This window comes from Larimichthys crocea, chromosome XVII, assembly GCF_000972845.2.
Source record: "Larimichthys crocea isolate SSNF chromosome XVII, L_crocea_2.0, whole genome shotgun sequence".
NCBI classification, from domain to species: Eukaryota; Metazoa; Chordata; class Actinopteri; family Sciaenidae; genus Larimichthys; species Larimichthys crocea.
In genome coordinates this window covers 6,934,066-6,949,406 of record NC_040027.1, presented here as the reverse complement: position 1 = coordinate 6,949,406, position 15,341 = coordinate 6,934,066, and the positions used below count along the sequence as shown (strand labels likewise).

The 15,341-nt window shown below is 42.9% G+C and overlaps 2 protein-coding genes across 3 annotated transcripts in view; one reads left to right on the top strand and one right to left on the bottom strand.

Moving 5' to 3' along the window:
- thop1 (thimet oligopeptidase 1) overlaps nt 1-3,431 on the bottom strand; it is a 9,631-nt gene extending 6,200 nt beyond the window's left edge. The window contains exons 1-2 of the mRNA XM_010751631.3: nt 3,419-3,431; nt 2,449-2,655 (exon numbers count right to left, since the gene is read on the bottom strand). Coding sequence (XP_010749933.1) covers nt 2,449-2,655; nt 3,419-3,431 — 220 coding nt within the window. The remainder of the gene's footprint in view (nt 1-2,448; nt 2,656-3,418) is intronic.
- Nucleotides 3,432-8,507: 5,076 nt separating this feature from the next.
- On the top strand, nt 8,508-14,339 carry sgta (small glutamine rich tetratricopeptide repeat co-chaperone alpha). Of its 2 annotated transcripts, none has more exons than XM_019253873.2 (12): nt 8,508-8,669; nt 9,109-9,249; nt 9,491-9,594; nt 9,875-9,965; nt 10,089-10,188; nt 10,402-10,506; nt 10,615-10,750; nt 10,831-10,893; nt 10,983-11,020; nt 11,112-11,354; nt 12,603-12,726; nt 12,829-14,339. In XM_019253873.2, exons 2-11 carry the CDS (start codon nt 9,150-9,152, stop codon nt 12,712-12,714), a joined length of 1,092 nt encoding a protein of 363 aa, XP_019109418.2. In that variant the 5' UTR covers nt 8,508-8,669; nt 9,109-9,149; the 3' UTR covers nt 12,715-12,726; nt 12,829-14,339. The 2 variants fall into 2 exon arrangements, with proteins under 2 accessions (XP_019109418.2, XP_019109419.2); XM_019253874.2 differs by lacking the exon at nt 8,508-8,669 and adding an exon at nt 8,696-8,916.
- The last annotated feature ends 1,002 nt before the right edge of the window (nt 14,340-15,341 follow it).

Genomic DNA, 15,341 nt, shown 5'->3' with positions numbered 1-15,341 from the left:
TTACTATCCAACACACAACAACACACTATCCAACACAACACAACACAGCTATCCAACACAACACACATCAACAACAACACAACACTATCCAACAAACAACAACGCGCTATCCAACACAACACAACACGCTATCCACACACAACACAACACACTACCAACCAAACACAACACGCTACCAACACAACACAAACCGCATCCAAACCACAACACAACACCAACACGCTATCCAACACAACACACCTATCCAACAACAACACAAAAACACAAACAGCTATCCAAACACCAACACGCTACCAAACACACACAAACACGCTATCAACACAACACAAACACCGCTATCAAACCAACACAACACAAACACGCTATCACAACACAACACAACACGCTATCCAACACAACACAACACACCACGCTATCCAACACAAACAACACAAACACGCTATCCAACACACACCACACACCAACAAACCACAACACAACACAACCACAACACCACGCTATCAACACACAACACGCTATCCAACACAACACACACAACACGCTATCCAAAACACAACACAACACGCTATCCAACACACACACAAACACGCTTCCAACCACAACACACACACAACAGCTATCCAACACAACACAACACAAACACCATCCACACACACACACATCCAAACAACACGCTATCACACATCAAACACAACACAAGCGTGTTGTGTTGTGTTGTGTTGGATAGCGTGTTGTGTTGTGTTGTGTTGGATAGCGTGTTGTGTTGTGTTGCGTTGGATAGCGCGTTGTGTTGTGTTGTGTTGTGTTGCGTTGGATAGCGCGTTGTGTTGTGTTGTGTTGTGTTGCGTTGGATAGCGCGTTGTGTTGATGGTGTTTCTTCCTGTTGTGTTGTGTTGTGTTGGATAGCGCGTTGTGTCGTGTTGTGTTGATGGTGTTTCTTCCTGTTGTGTTTCAGCTGCACGCGCTCACAAAGCCTCCGTCCACTCGTCCTTTGTTGCTTTCTCTCAAACTGCTGATGACGGACTGATTTTGCTGAGTCAGCGTTACCGCCCGGCTCACAATGGACGTTTGGACTGTTTACGTCCATCATCAACAGAAACATCTAGAGTCTGCTGACACTGAACCAGCACGGCTACCACAGCAACAGGACGCTGACCTGACCTCCACGGTCACATGACCTGAACAGCTGAGACAGTGATGAAGGAAAAGCAGCAAACGAGAACTCAGCAGGAACCAATGAGCTGAAAGCTCCAGTCTCCATAAGTCCCCATGTCCAAATGTCCAACTTCACAGCAGAAATAAACATGTTTACAGCCTGGTACAAAAAACAGTTTTCAGACACGACACCAAACTGAAGTCACTTCAAAAGGAAACTTTCCGGCTTTAAGAAACACTGAAAGAAATCAAGAAACAAACGGTGGTAGTCAGTAACAGTTCAGTCACCCTGTACATTTCTTTCCCAAACTAACCCCTGCAAAGGTTAGATCTGCTCGTTAGTCTACAGCTAAAAGGAGCGGTCACACCTTTGAGAGCTGCATCAGGTGGATTGACATGAATCATGGCTCCAACATGAGAAATGTCAATTGAAACAAAGGAGATGATCAAACTCCTTAAAGAGGGGAAATCATCACGCAATGTTGCAAACGATGTTGGTTGTTCACAGTCAGCTGTGTCTAAAATCTGGACCAAGCACAAACAACATGGGGAGGTTGTTAAAGGCAAGCACACAGGTCGACCAAGGAGAAACTTCAGGCAGCAAAACAAACGGGAGGAAACTGGAACGTCTGTGACCAACTGTAAGAAACTGCCTGAAAGAAAAGGAAAGCATCATCACGCTGATGATGGGCTGAGGACAAGCAGGAGTCAAGTTTACGTTTGGACACTTTTCATCCCATCAGCTGAAATGATTTTTATTAAGATGATAACGCATCACAGAGCAAAAACTGTGAAAACATTCCTGGAAGAAAGACACAGAAGGTCATCAGAAGGTCATCAGAAGGTCATCAGAAGGTCAACGTCATCTGTGGACGTTGAAGAAAGCTGATCTGGCAGCAGGTAGCAGGTGGCAGCAGGTGGATGAAGAGTCTCAGAGACTGCACCAACAGACTGTTCTTTTGTTTTTCATCATTCAGGAATCTTTCCCTCTGCTTGGTCTAAAAGTTGCTGTTACTGTTACCACAATATTTTCCTTGATTTCTTTGAAAGTTTCCGTTTGCAGACTTCAGTTTCTCGTGTCTGATCAGGAGTAAGAGCGTGGAGCTGTGATTGACAGGTGTGTGTTTGTCTACGTCAGCTCTCAGATATCAGAGTGTCCTTGAACGCACCGCGGACAGCTGCACCTTTAAAGGTTCGTTACGTGCATTAGAGATCTTGTGGCGTCACACTGATGGTGCAGGAGGTGAAGTGCTGCCCCCTGTTGTTTTGGAGGATATCAGACCGTGAGCTCACCTGTGTACTCGACCTCCACGTCGGCGAGCGCCTTCAGCGTGTTCTCGAAGGTGACGCTCTCCAGGTCGAGCGCTCCCACGCGGTCGTACTCCGTCTTGGTGTTGGCGATGAGCTCGTCGGACATCTGCTGGATCTGCTCCGGGGTCAGGTCCCATCGCAGCCGGTTCTCAGAGCAGACCGGCGCCGGGCTGCCAAACACCACCTCACCTGGGACAACGAGAAGCCCACAGGACCGGGTCAGACCTCAGACAATACAGACCTTCAGGTGACAGGTGAGGATGCACCTGTAGATGCTGCAGGTACAGGCTCAGCCAGAACAGCTGATCAGCAGCAGAACGTGAATTTAAAGGTGCAGCGTGTAGGACGTAGAGGCAAACAACTGAATACAGCTCGCCTCACCCCCAAATTTCAAACGCTCCTGAAACGCTCCTGGAACGCTCGTGGAACGCTCCTGAAACGCTCGTGGAACGCTCCTGAAACGCTCCTGAAACGTTAAAGGACAAACTACGGCGTGTTTGTTTGTCCGCTCCGAGCTGCCGTAGAAACATGGCGGACTCCACAGACGAGGACCCGCTCTGCATATTTAATGAGTTATGAATATTCATGATTTAAACGTGACGCAGTGCACCTTTAATTATTCACGTTTATGACGTAATGATGGTCACTGTGACGTAATAATTTATCTTTAAACTGAATGAGCTAACAGCTAACATGCTCCGAGCCTGGCGCGCGCACCGTCCGCCGGTTCTCCGGTACCGGCGGCTCGCGGCTCGCGGCCCGCGTGAGGTCCGGTTCTGACGGTTTAACGGCTCAGCAGCTAAGCTAACGTTAGCCTCAGCTGCGGGTCGCTGCGACAGTCTCAGTCTCAGTCTCAGTCTCAGAGGTCACAGCTCATTAAATATTCATGATCTCAGAGACCGGCACGGAGCGGACTTCATATCAGAGACCGGTAAACCGGAGCGGGACTCACCTGTCGGCCCCATTCCTGCAGGTACGAGCACACCGTGTTAACTGTCAGAGAGCGCGAGCGCGATTAAAGCGGCCACGCCGAGACAACGCGCTTCCGCTCAGGGATTTCAAAATAAAACCACGCGTTACAGCGTTAAAGGAACAAGCTGTGAAATGTAACGAAAAGAGCAAAATAAAGGTGTAACGTGTAAGAATAAAGGTGTAACGTGTAAGAATAAAGGTGTAACGTGTAAAGAATAAAGGTGGAACGTGTAAAGAATAAAGGTGTAACGTGTAAGAATAAAGGTGTAACGTGTAAAGAATAAAGGTGTAACGTGTAAAGAATAAAGGTGTTAAAGTTTGTAAGAATAAGGTGGAACTTTAGATATGGTGTAACGTGTTAAAACTAAAGGTGGAGAACGTTTAAGAAAGGTAACGGTATTTTTGTAAGTCTAAGTGGAATGAATGGTAAGATCGTGTGAACCGTGTAAAGAATTAAAGGTTGTGAACGTGTATAGAAATAAAGGTGAACGTGTTTGTGTAAGAATAAAGGTGAACGTCTGTAAGAAGTAAAAGTGGTGTACGTTATGAAAGACTAAAGGATGACTAAGTAAGGTGAAGTTAAAAATGGAATTTAAAGAATAAAGGTGAATGAACGTTGTAAAAATAAATGTAACGTGTAAGAATAAAGTGAAACTGGATATAAGTGTAACGTGTAAAGAATAAGGTGTAACGTGTAAGATAAAGTGTAACGTTGTACAGAATAAAGTTTAACGTGTAAAGAAATAAAGGTTGTAAACGTGTAAAGATAAAGGGTGTTGTTAACGTTAAGACATAGGAATTAAAGATAAGGTTGTGAACGTTGTAAGAATAACGGTGGTTATGAATAAAGTGTAAGAATAAACGGTTGAGAAAATAAAGTGGAACTGTTAAAGAAATAAAGGTTTTGTTTTTAACGTGTAAAGAATAAGGAGAGTAACAGAATAAAAGGGTGTGTAACGTGTGTAATAAAGGTGGAACGTGTAAAGAATAAAGGTGGAACGTTGTAAAATAAAGGTGGACGTGTAAGAAATAAAGGTTTTGTTTCGTTGTGTAAACGTGTAAAGAATCTAATAAAGGTTGTAACGTGTAAGAATAAAGGTTGGTGAACGTGTAAGATAAAGGGTGTGAACGTGTAAGATAAAAGTGGAACGTGTAAGAATAAAGGTGGAACGTGTAAGAAGTAAAGGTTGTTGTACGTTTTGTAAGAATAAAGGTGTACACGTGTGAAAAATAAAGGCTGTTTTGTGTAAACGTGAAACGATGAAAGGTGGTGGAACTGTGTAAGATAAAGGTTGTAACGTGTAAGAATAAAGGTTGTAACGTTGTAAAGAATAAAGGTGGAACGTGTGAGAATAAAAGGTGTTAACGTGTAAAGACATAAAGGTGGTATGGAAGTTGTTGTAAGAATAAAGTGTGGAACGTTGTTAGAATAAAGGTGAGTGATTAGGAATAGAAATGTGTACGTTGTAAATAAGGGTATGAAGTGAATAAAGTGTAACGTGAAAGGTAAAGGTGAACGGTTGTTAAAAAACAAAAGGGGGTAAGTGTAAACTAAAGTAAGTTGTAGAAGGTGTAACGTCTGTTGTAAGAAATAACGGTGGAACGTGTAAAGAATAAAGGTTGTAACGTGTAAGAAAAAAGGTTGGAACGTGTAAAGCAATAAAAAGTGAAACGTGTACAGAATAAAGGGTTTGTAACGTGTAAAAGAATAAAGGGTGACACGTTCTAAGAATAAAACGTGTGAACGTGTAGACTAAAGGTGAGTGTTGTGAGCATTGTAAAGAATAAGGTGTAACGTGTAAAGAATAAATGGTGACCTAAGGCTGCTGTAGATAAAGGTGAATAAAGTGTAGATGAAGCGTGTTTGTATGTTTAAGAAATTTAAATGTGGAAGTGTAAAGAATAAAAGGTGTACGTGTTGTGTAAAAGAAATAAAGGTGTTAACGTTTTGTAAGAATAAAGGTGGGTGTAACGTGTAAGATAAAGGTGTGTTGTTAGTGCTAAGGTGCTGTAACTGAAGAATAAAGGTTGGGTGTAACGTGTTAAGAATAAAGGTTAACGTGTAAGAATAAAGGTTTGGTAACGGTTGTAAGAATAAAGGTGAGTGTAATGTAAAGAATACGGTGGTAAGTGTACCGAATAAAAGTTTGGTGTAACGTTTTGTACAGAATAAAGGTTGGTAACGTTTGTAAAATAAGTGTAACGTGTAAGAACTAAGGTGTAACTGTAAGCTCGTTTCTGTAAGAATAAAGGTGGAACGTGTAAATAATAAAGGTGGAACGTTTTGTAACAGAATTAAGGTGGAACGTTGTAAAGAACTAAAGGTGTTGTGTTACTTTGTTTTTTTGTCAAGAATAATTAGGTGGCAAGGTGTGACGTTATTCTATATCTTCGGTGTATTTTACCCGTTTTTGTTTTTTTTCTTTTTCTTCCTTTCCCTTCCCTTTTTGTCCGAATACAAGGTGTTTTTTTTTTCTTTTTTTTTTTTTTTTTTCTTGCTTCCTTTTCCCCCTGTAACGTGTTTTAAGGAATAAAGTTTTTTGCTGTAACTCTTTTTTTCTTCCCTCCCCCCTTCCCCCTCCTCTTTTTCCCCTCTTCCCTCCTGTTTTTTTTGTGTCTCTGGCATACGCCTTTCCCCTTTGTAAGACACCCTTAAAGGTTTTTTTGGACACGGTATAGACTTTTAAAATGGTTTGGACGTGTCAACAGACTATAAGTTTGCTTGGCTCTTGGATATCTGTTCTCCTTTGTTTACGAATAATACCCGGTGTAACGTGTAAAGGAATAAAGCTTTTTTTTTTTTTGTTACCGTGTTTTCTTTCCCGTTAATAGCAATATTTAAGGTTTTGTAATCCCTGCCTTAAGATACTAATAGGTGTTTTTTGTAACGTTTTTTTTGTAAAGAACAATTTGGTTTGTCATCTTCAGTTCTTTTTCTTTCTCTTTCCCCTTTTCTTTTTTTTTTCCTTTTTGCTAATAGATATAAAGGTCGGTTTTGGCTGGATTAGTTTCAATGGAAACAAGTTGTTTTTTTTTTCTTTTTGTCTAATCCGTTTCTCCTTTTCCCCTTTCTTTTCTCCTTGTTTCTTCTCGCCGTAAAGACATAAAGGTTTTTTTAACGTGTAAAGAAATATAACTTTCTAAAATTGGTTCGTTTTTTTCTCTTCTTCTTTTGTTTCCTTTTTCTTCTTTTTTTCTTTTCCCTTTTTTCTGCTTTTCCTTCCTCTTCTCTTTTGTTTTCTTCTGTAACGTGTAAAGAAATAAAGGTTTTGCTAACGTCTGTAAAGACTAACAAGCGCCTTCGTTGTAATATTGTTGTAAGGCCATAACAGGCTTCCCTTCTCCCCCCTTTTTTTTTTGTAACTGTTCTTGTACCACCAGAATACACCCAGGCCCCCCTGGAACGTGTAAAGAAATTATATTTTTTAGGCTGCCTAACGTGTACACCGACATAAAGGTGAAGGCTGTAAAGAATATCCACAGGTGGATCGGTTTTTTCCTAACAGATAAATCGGTTGGACCTACTGTTTTTTTTGTTTGTTTTCTGCACGAACCCTAAAGCGCTTCTGGACGTTCTCCCGTGAACAGCATCTAAAGTTGTTTCCCCTGTAACGTGTAAAGAAGTAACGGCTTGCCCTGTTGTAAGTCGTAAGAATTTAACACGGTTCGCCAACCCCGTGTAAAGAACTATTTAAAGGCTTTCCCTCTCTTTTTTCTCTGTCTTGTCCCTTTAAACTCTTCCTTCCCTGTAAGTCCTGTAATTGAATACAAATTCGGTCTGCTCTTTCAAACATGGCCTTGTCCCTCTTGTCCCTTCTTTCCCCTTTGTAATGAATATAAAGGTGCTTCCTGTTTTTTCGTTAACGTTTGTAATTGACCATAAATTCTGTGTTTCCTGGCATTGTTTTTTGTAATAGCTAATATTAATGCGTTTTTTTTTTTTTTTCTTCGTCGCTTATATGCGCTCGCTTTTTTGTTACGACCGAATAATGTGCTGGTTACCGTTTTTTTTACCCAACCTCATCGTAATACAGGGGTGAATGTTTTTCTTTCCCGGACAATATGATTAAAACTATAAAGCGTTCTGCGCCACACTGTGGTATTAAGATTATATAGCGGATCTTCTCCTTCTTGAACGTGTAAAGAATAAAGTTGGTCTGGAATCGTTGTGTGCATTACCACCCCCTCAGTAAATGGTGTGCGAATCCCCCTTTCTTCCCCCTTCTTTCCGGAACTGGTTGTACAAAGACATCAAAAGCGTGGAACTGCTGTGTATTTCCCCTCCGTCTTTCCCTTCCCTTTTTCCCCCCCCTTCTTCTTTCCCCCTTTCCTTCTTCTCCTCTGTGCGCTTCTTAGTTATATTTCTTATTTTGGTTTTCCTTTAGTCTTTAATTATCAAATATTTTGACAAATTACATCACTGTTTTATCTCGTACTCGGCCCAATCTCTTTTTTTCTTTCGACCTCTAGTTTCTATCCTTATTTATTTAAACGACCCCTACTTATGATATGTGCATTAAGTATCTATATCTATATACATATATATATACATATATATCTGTCTATACATACATTTATATATGTAAATATGTATGTATCTACCATTATTATCTATGATTAGATATATTACCACCCAACCTATTACACTTATTACACTATTATTCTACCACCACAACCACACACAACACATATGTCTTGCCTATCCATACGTACTCGTTCCTATATATCTAAAATCTACACTGTATTAATATACATATTACACCCTTTATACTATGCCTCTATTATATTTCTCACATTCTTAGAAAGTGTGTGTGCCCCCCCCCCGCTGTGTGTGTGTGTGTGTATCTATAGACATTGTAGACTGGAAAAAGGACAAAAACAAATTTAATAAACAATAATACATATATAATACAATAATAAATGGCAAATAATTAATGTTGTAATAAATTACGTCCTTTACTTTGCTCCATCCATGTTGTGTCTTTAAATCTATATACAGTAAGTTTAGTTTTAATACTTTTATTCTGAAGGCGGGTTTGCAGTTCCGGTGATGACCACTTTTTAACTTGACGCCGGATGTAACCCACACCACGCCGGCGCTTCCACGTGACGACATAACACCGCGTCGAAGCTAATGAGCTAGCTGAGTGACGCTAGCACTGACCGAAGGAGCCGAGTGACGTCAGCGGCTGTTCGCGCGCTCTCACACACCTGACACACACAGACGACAGGTAGGTCACACCTGTGCTGCGTCAGCGCTCCGTCAGCGCCGTGACGGTGTGAGAGCAGCTCGCTGTGCGCGGGAAGCGAGCGGGGAGCTAACTAGCCGTTAGCATCGTGCCGGAGAACACGTCACGCCGAACCTCCTCAGAACCCGGGTCCGGACCGGAACCACCGCGCGCAGAACTCAAGTTTAGAGTCGAATCAGCTGTCAGCGAGCGGGCGCTAATTCGGCATACGTCACACACACCGACGCACGTGAGCTGACACACAGGTGACATGCTAACGGCTAACGGCTAACTGTTAGCCGTTAGCTGTTAGCATCACTGAGCTGCTGGAATGTTCCACGAGCTAAAGCTAAAGCTAAAGCTAATGCTAAAGCGGGCTATCATAACAATGACGTCATCAGGTCACGTTAAGAACAGCTGGTCTGACTTCCTGTTCCTGCAGGCCCCGCCCCCAGTGACCACAGACGGGGAGCCTCCGTCACCATGACCGACCACAAGCGCCTCGCCTTCTCCATCCTCCGCTTCCTCCACGACCAGCTGCAGTCAGGGAACCTGAGCTCAGGCGCCCAGGAGAGTCTGGAAGGTGAGTCCACCAGAACCAGAACCACCAGAACCAGAACCACCAGGACCTGGACCTGATCTGACAGACCTGATGACATCATCAGAGCAGTTTGTCTTTCAGCCCGTCTTAGACACGACCACGTTCTGTTTATTGATGATCAGTCCAGCCGATCAATCAAAGTATCAAACTATAAACCGACCAATCAGCACGCAGTAGAACACGCAGGTGATCACCTGTCCGTCTCCTCTGGCTCCTTCTCTAGTCGCCGTTCAGTGTTTGGAGACGGCGTTTGAAGTTTCCACTGATGACCAGAGCCTCGCCGTCCCCATGACGTTACCGGAGATCTTCGCCTCTGCCACGGCCAAGGTAGACTCTGAGGACCTGGTCCTGGACCCAGACCCGGACCTGGTCCTGGACCCAAACCTGGTCCTGGACCCAAACCTGGTCCTGGACCCAAACCAGGTCCTGGACCCAAACCTAGTCCTGGAATGTGAAGTATTTTCAGTCACTGCTGCATTTTCCAGGAAGTGTCTGACTGTGTGTGTGTGTGTGTGTGTGTGTGTGTGTGTTTGTGTGTGTGTGCGTGTGTGTGTGCGTGTGTGTGTGTGTGTGTGTGTGTGTGTGTGTGTGTGTGTGTGTGTGTTAGCTTCCAGCTGAGTCGCAGGTCAACAACAACTCGACCCAGAACACCCTCACTGAGGAACAGAGAGCCGAGGCTGAGACCCTCAAAACTGACGGTATGACGATGATGATGATGACGATGATGACGATGATGATGATGATGACGATGATGATGGTCAAACTCTTCTTCATGTTCACGTCCTTTTCGTTTCCTTCTTGATGATTTTTCTCGTCTGCAGGAAACGACCAGATGAAGGTGGAGAACTTCTCGGCTGCTGTTGAGTTTTATTCAAAGGCCATCGCCATCAACCCTGAGAACGCCGTCTATTACTGCAACAGGTCAGTGAACGCACCGTCAGGGTGACACACATCACGCACGCTGCCTTCAGGTCCACTTCAGTGTTTTAGTGTCACAGTCAGACGAAGGATTCATCAGGACCAGTTCTGTTCACCTGTCAGGGATCCTGACACACCTAATCTCTCATGTTCAGAACATGTGGACACAGGTGACGTGTTGCGTTCAGGTGACTGACGTAAAGTGTGTTGGTGCAGGGCTGCAGCGTACAGTAAACTGGGGAACTACGCAGGAGCGGTGCAGGACTGTGAACAGGCCATCAGCATCGACCCCAACTACAGCAAAGCCTACGGGAGGATGGGGTAGGAAGACCACGGCGGTCCAAACTTTGTGTAGATGTTCTGTCCTCGATAAGCTGAACTGTAAAATGAGAAATGGGATGCGGCCTGAGCTCTGTCTTTGTGTTTCAGTCTCGCTCTGGCGAGTCTCAACAAGCACACAGAAGCAGCCACTTACTATAAGAAAGCTCTGGAGCTCGACCCCGACAACGACACCTACAAGACCAACCTGAAGATCGCCGAGGAGAAGATGGAGACGCTGAGCCCAGTAAGAGGAGACGAGGAGACAGGAAATGAGCTCGTATCAGCTGATGGAGGGATGACTTCTTCTTTTTCTGTCTGTTTCAGACGGCGGGGATGGGCGGAGTCGACCTGGCTGGCCTGCTCAGTAACCCCGGCTTCATGAACATGGTGAGAGCAAGTTGTTGTCTTTCTGTGTGTGTCGTCAGCTCAGCGAGCCTCAATAAAGTTTGACTGAGTTTGTGACGCTGTGTCTGCAGGCGTCGTCTCTGATGAACAATCCTCAGGTCCAGCAGCTGTGAGTACATCCACCCTCCATCCGTCTGTCTCACTCATCCTTCTCTGCTTTGGTGATGCTAACTCCCTGTCTCCGCCTCTCTCTTCCTCAGGATGTCAGGGATGATGTCAGGAGCGTACGGCGGGATGGGAGGAGCAGCAGCAGCAGCAGCAGGAGGAGGAGGAGGTGGAGGAGGACTGGGAGCAGGACTCGGAGCAGGACTGGGAGCAGGACTTGGAGGCATGGGAGGAGCAGGACTCGGAGGCATGGGAGGAGCAGCAAATGCAGCGGGGACCGGAGCAGCTGGAGCAGCTGGAGCTCCTGGAGGCGGAGATCTATCAGGACTGATCCAGGCGTACGTACGGACTCTGTGATGTCATCATGTCATCACTTCCTCTTACAGACATAGAAGGACGGCGTCCATTTTCCATTTTCTATGGTTCATGTTGGTGTGGGTAGACATGATGGTTTGTAGGAGGTTGTTGATAGATTTTTTGGGGGGTCGTTGATGGGTTTTCAAAGGTTGTTGATGGGTTTTTAGGAGGTTGTTGATGGGTTTTTGGGGGTTGTTGATGGGTTTTTAGGAGGTTGTTGATGGGTTTTTAGGAGGTTGTTGATGGGTTTTGGGGGGTCGTTGATGGGTTTTAGGAGGTTGTTAGGAGGTTGTTAATGGGTTTTTAGGAGGTCGTTGATGGGTTTTCAAAGGTTGTTGATGGGTTTTAGGAGGTTGTTAATGGGTTTTTAGGAGGTTGTTGATGGGTTTTCAAAGGTTGTTAATGGGTTTTGAGGGGTCGTTGATGGGTTTTCAAAGGTTGTTGATGGGTTTTTCGGAGGTTGTTGATGGGTTTTGGTGGGTTGTCGAGGGTTTTTAGGAGGTTGTTGGTTGATTTTGGGGGGTCGTTGATGGGTTTTCAAAGGTTGTTGATGGGTTTTTAGGAGGCTGTTGAGGGTTTTCGGGGGGTTGTTAATGGGTTTTTTGGGGGTTGTTAATGGGTTTTTAGGAGGTTGTTGATGGGTTTTTAGGAGGTTGTTGAGGGTTTTCGGGGGGTTGTTAATGGGTTTTTAGGAGGTTGTTAATGGGTTTTTAGGAGGTTGTTGATGGGTTTTTAGGAGGTTGTTGACAGTTTTTAGGAGGTTGTTGATGGGTTTTTAGGAGGTTGTTGATGGGTTTTTAGGAGGTTGTTGAGGGTTTTCGGGGGGTTGTTAATGGGTTTTTAGGAGGTTGTTAATGGGTTTTTTAGGAGGTCGTTGAGGGTTTTTAGGAGGTTGTTGGAGGGTTTTTAGGAGGTTGTTGGAGGGTTTTTAGGAGGTTGTTGATGGGTTTTTAGGAGGTTGTTGATGGGTTTTTAGGAGGTTGTTGATGGGTTTTGGGGGGTTGTTGATGTGTTTTTAGGAGGTTGTTAATGGGTTTTTGAAGGTTGAGGGTTTTTCTGGGGGGTTGTTGAGGGTTTTTAGGAGGTTGTTAATGGGTTTTTAGGAGGTTGTTAGAGGGTTTTTAGGAGGTTGTTGAGGGTTTTTAGGAGGTTGTTGGTGGGTTTTTTTGGGGGGGGGGGTTGATGGGTATTTTCGGTGGTGGTTGATGTTTGTCCTGTTTGTCTCGCAGAGGTCAACAGTTCGCTCAGCAGATGCAGCAGCAGAATCCTGAACTCATCGAACAGCTGAGGAGTCAAATCCGCAACCGAACACCGAGCGCTGGAAACGAGGAGCAGCCATGACACTCAGACACAGTGAGTCCAGAATATCCGTCATATTTCATTCACTAATGCCTGGTGATGTTGTGATGTGTGTTTGTTGGACTCTGGTTCTGAGGTGTGTTCTGTCTGCTTCAGGTTGGACCGGTTCATGTGTGGAGGAGAGGAACCGATCTGGATGTTTGGAACTGGAAGGACTTACAGGAAGTTGTTTTTGTTTTCTTTGTTTCATCGCTGCACGAGAGAACGAAGCCTCCGCTTCACTCAGGAGCCACGGCGCCAAAAAAACCAACAGACCAACAAACGGCCACTTCCTGCGGCTCTGTGCAGGTTTTAGGAAGAACACTCTGACGTAACACTTTAATATCAGACAGATTGATTCTAATAAATTCTGCTAACGAGGTTTCAAGCGGCCCAGTTTAAAACAGAAGCTTGAAATTTGTTCTTAAAACTACACAGTGTAACTTCACATGTTTCTGTCCAGTCTTTGTTTATGACAGGTGTGTGTGACAGTGTGTGTCAGGGTTTATTCAGTGGGTCACATGAAGCTGTGAGGAGGCAGAGCGAGCTGTTCAACCAGTCTGAGAATTAAAACAAGAATCAACATTTTAACTCTTCTGTGTGACGTCTGTTGATTCAGATCAAACTAAAATCTGCAGTTTGTTTTCTGATCAGCACAAAAATCATCAATCACTAATTAGCAGTGATGAAGACTCCACGTCGCCCTCTTCTCCAGTGAACGTAACTAAAACCACCAAATTCTCTGACACAAGTTCTGTGTGTGAAATCTTACTCAAGTACTGTACGGTACCGTAATGTTTCCTTCTGACCCGGTTCACCTGTCGTCTGTTTTCCGTCTGATTCTGTCTGTCCTGAATGTTTGTTCAGCCTCGTTTACAAAACGTTCCATCAAAATCCATCAAAACATTTAACATGAAACCAGTTTAAACTGGATTTCTGTTCTGGTATGCAAATTATGAATGAATGCTAACGCGTCATTTGCATATTTGAACAGAAACATTCAGGAAACTTGTTTTAATGAGTCATCAGCTGGGGAAGCTTCCTGTTTTCACTCTGTACTGTCTGTTTGAAGGAAGTGACTTCACTTTGTAACTAAAGCTGTCAAATGTAATCGAGTAAAAAGATTTCCCTCTGACATGCAGCATGAAAACAAACAAAGTAACTTTCCATCACTGCGAATTAGCTTTAATGACTCAACATGTCCCACGCTGTCTGCCACTCTGAGGATTTCTTCTCTCGTTCTGTGAATTTGAATCGTTTTACTAGAATAAAAGTTCTAAACAAAAAACAGATGGAAGTCAAAAACAAATGTATGCGTCTTAATTCAAACAAAAACCCGTGAATAACTTCTTCTCGTCTGATCTTTACGAACTTCAAAGATTAATCTGATCGTTAAGAGCGATGCCGAGCTGAAGTCTCTGATGAGCTTTGTTAACGATCACTTTAAGTGCATGAATGAACGAGTCGCAGTTTTCTGATGAATGTATATGAATGCATAAACTCTGATACTCCCCTCAACATGATGTTTAATGATACTTTCATTTTATTTGTTTCTGTCAGAAGTTTCCTTCATTAATATTCATGATTCAGGAAATACATATTAATAAACATAACACATACTTACTGTACACAGCTGTGTGTCGCGTAACAAAAAGATTTTCACGTTATTCAACACAAAGTTTTGTTACAACAACATTGTATATTTTAAAGTTGTCCCGTGTTATCACAAATGTTTCACGTAATAACAATAATAATGTATCATAACTAAAGTTTCTTGTGATTTTTACGTTAATACATAAACAATGTATGACTTATAATAATTACGAGATGACGTGTTATCACGTTAAAACAATATTTCATGTTCTAACAAAGCGTTTTATAACATGTTATAACATGTTTATTGTTCTAACAAAATATTCTTTAAACATTTTTTCATGTTATTAAAACATAATGTAATAAATATTATGACACATAATATAAAGTGACATGCAGTGTATTATAACATGTTATAACATGTTTATTGTTCTAACAAAATATTTTCACAATGACGAATGTTCTGTTATAACAATAAATGATCAGATGTTATAATAACATAATAACTTGTTATAATAAACTTCACATAACATCTGACATGTCAGAAGTCGTGACGTTAGATAGATATTTTATTACAACTTAAAACAAACATTTACCAACGAGTTACAGGAGAACGTACCGATCTAACAATAGAAGTTTTATCTTAAAGTGTGTCACATTATAACAAGATGTTTTTATGAAGTTTGTATGCTGTAATAACATGAATCTCTTGTTGAACAGATGTTTCACAGCTGGATGCTGATTCGTTTTCAGAAATACTTTTAAAGACTGGTGGGATTTAATATTCATGCATGTGTAATCACCTGAGAATAAGAATCTTTCTGTTTTTGTTACTTTAAATTTTCCTTTTTTATCTGCAGAGGGAGCAGGTTTCTACAGCAGCCCAGAGCAGACTAACTAAACACTGCAGACAGGTGTGGAGAGCAGGTGATGAGGAGAGCAGGTGATGTGTGGAGAGCAGGTGATGTGAGGAGAGCAGGTGATGAGGAGAGCAGGTGATGTGAGGAGAGCAGGTGATGTGAGGAGAGCAGGTGATG

Excerpts from the sequence above, each read along its gene's own strand:
- sgta (XM_019253873.2), top strand. The coding sequence starts at position 9,150 with ATGACCGACCACAAGCGCCTCGCCTTCTCCATCCTCCGCTTCCTCCAC. Across the intron at positions 9,966-10,088 it reads TGAGACCCTCAAAACTGACG|GAAACGACCAGATGAAGGTG; the intron begins GTATGACGATGA and ends TCTCGTCTGCAG. Across the intron at positions 10,894-10,982 it reads ACCCCGGCTTCATGAACATG|GCGTCGTCTCTGATGAACAA; the intron begins GTGAGAGCAAGT and ends CTGTGTCTGCAG.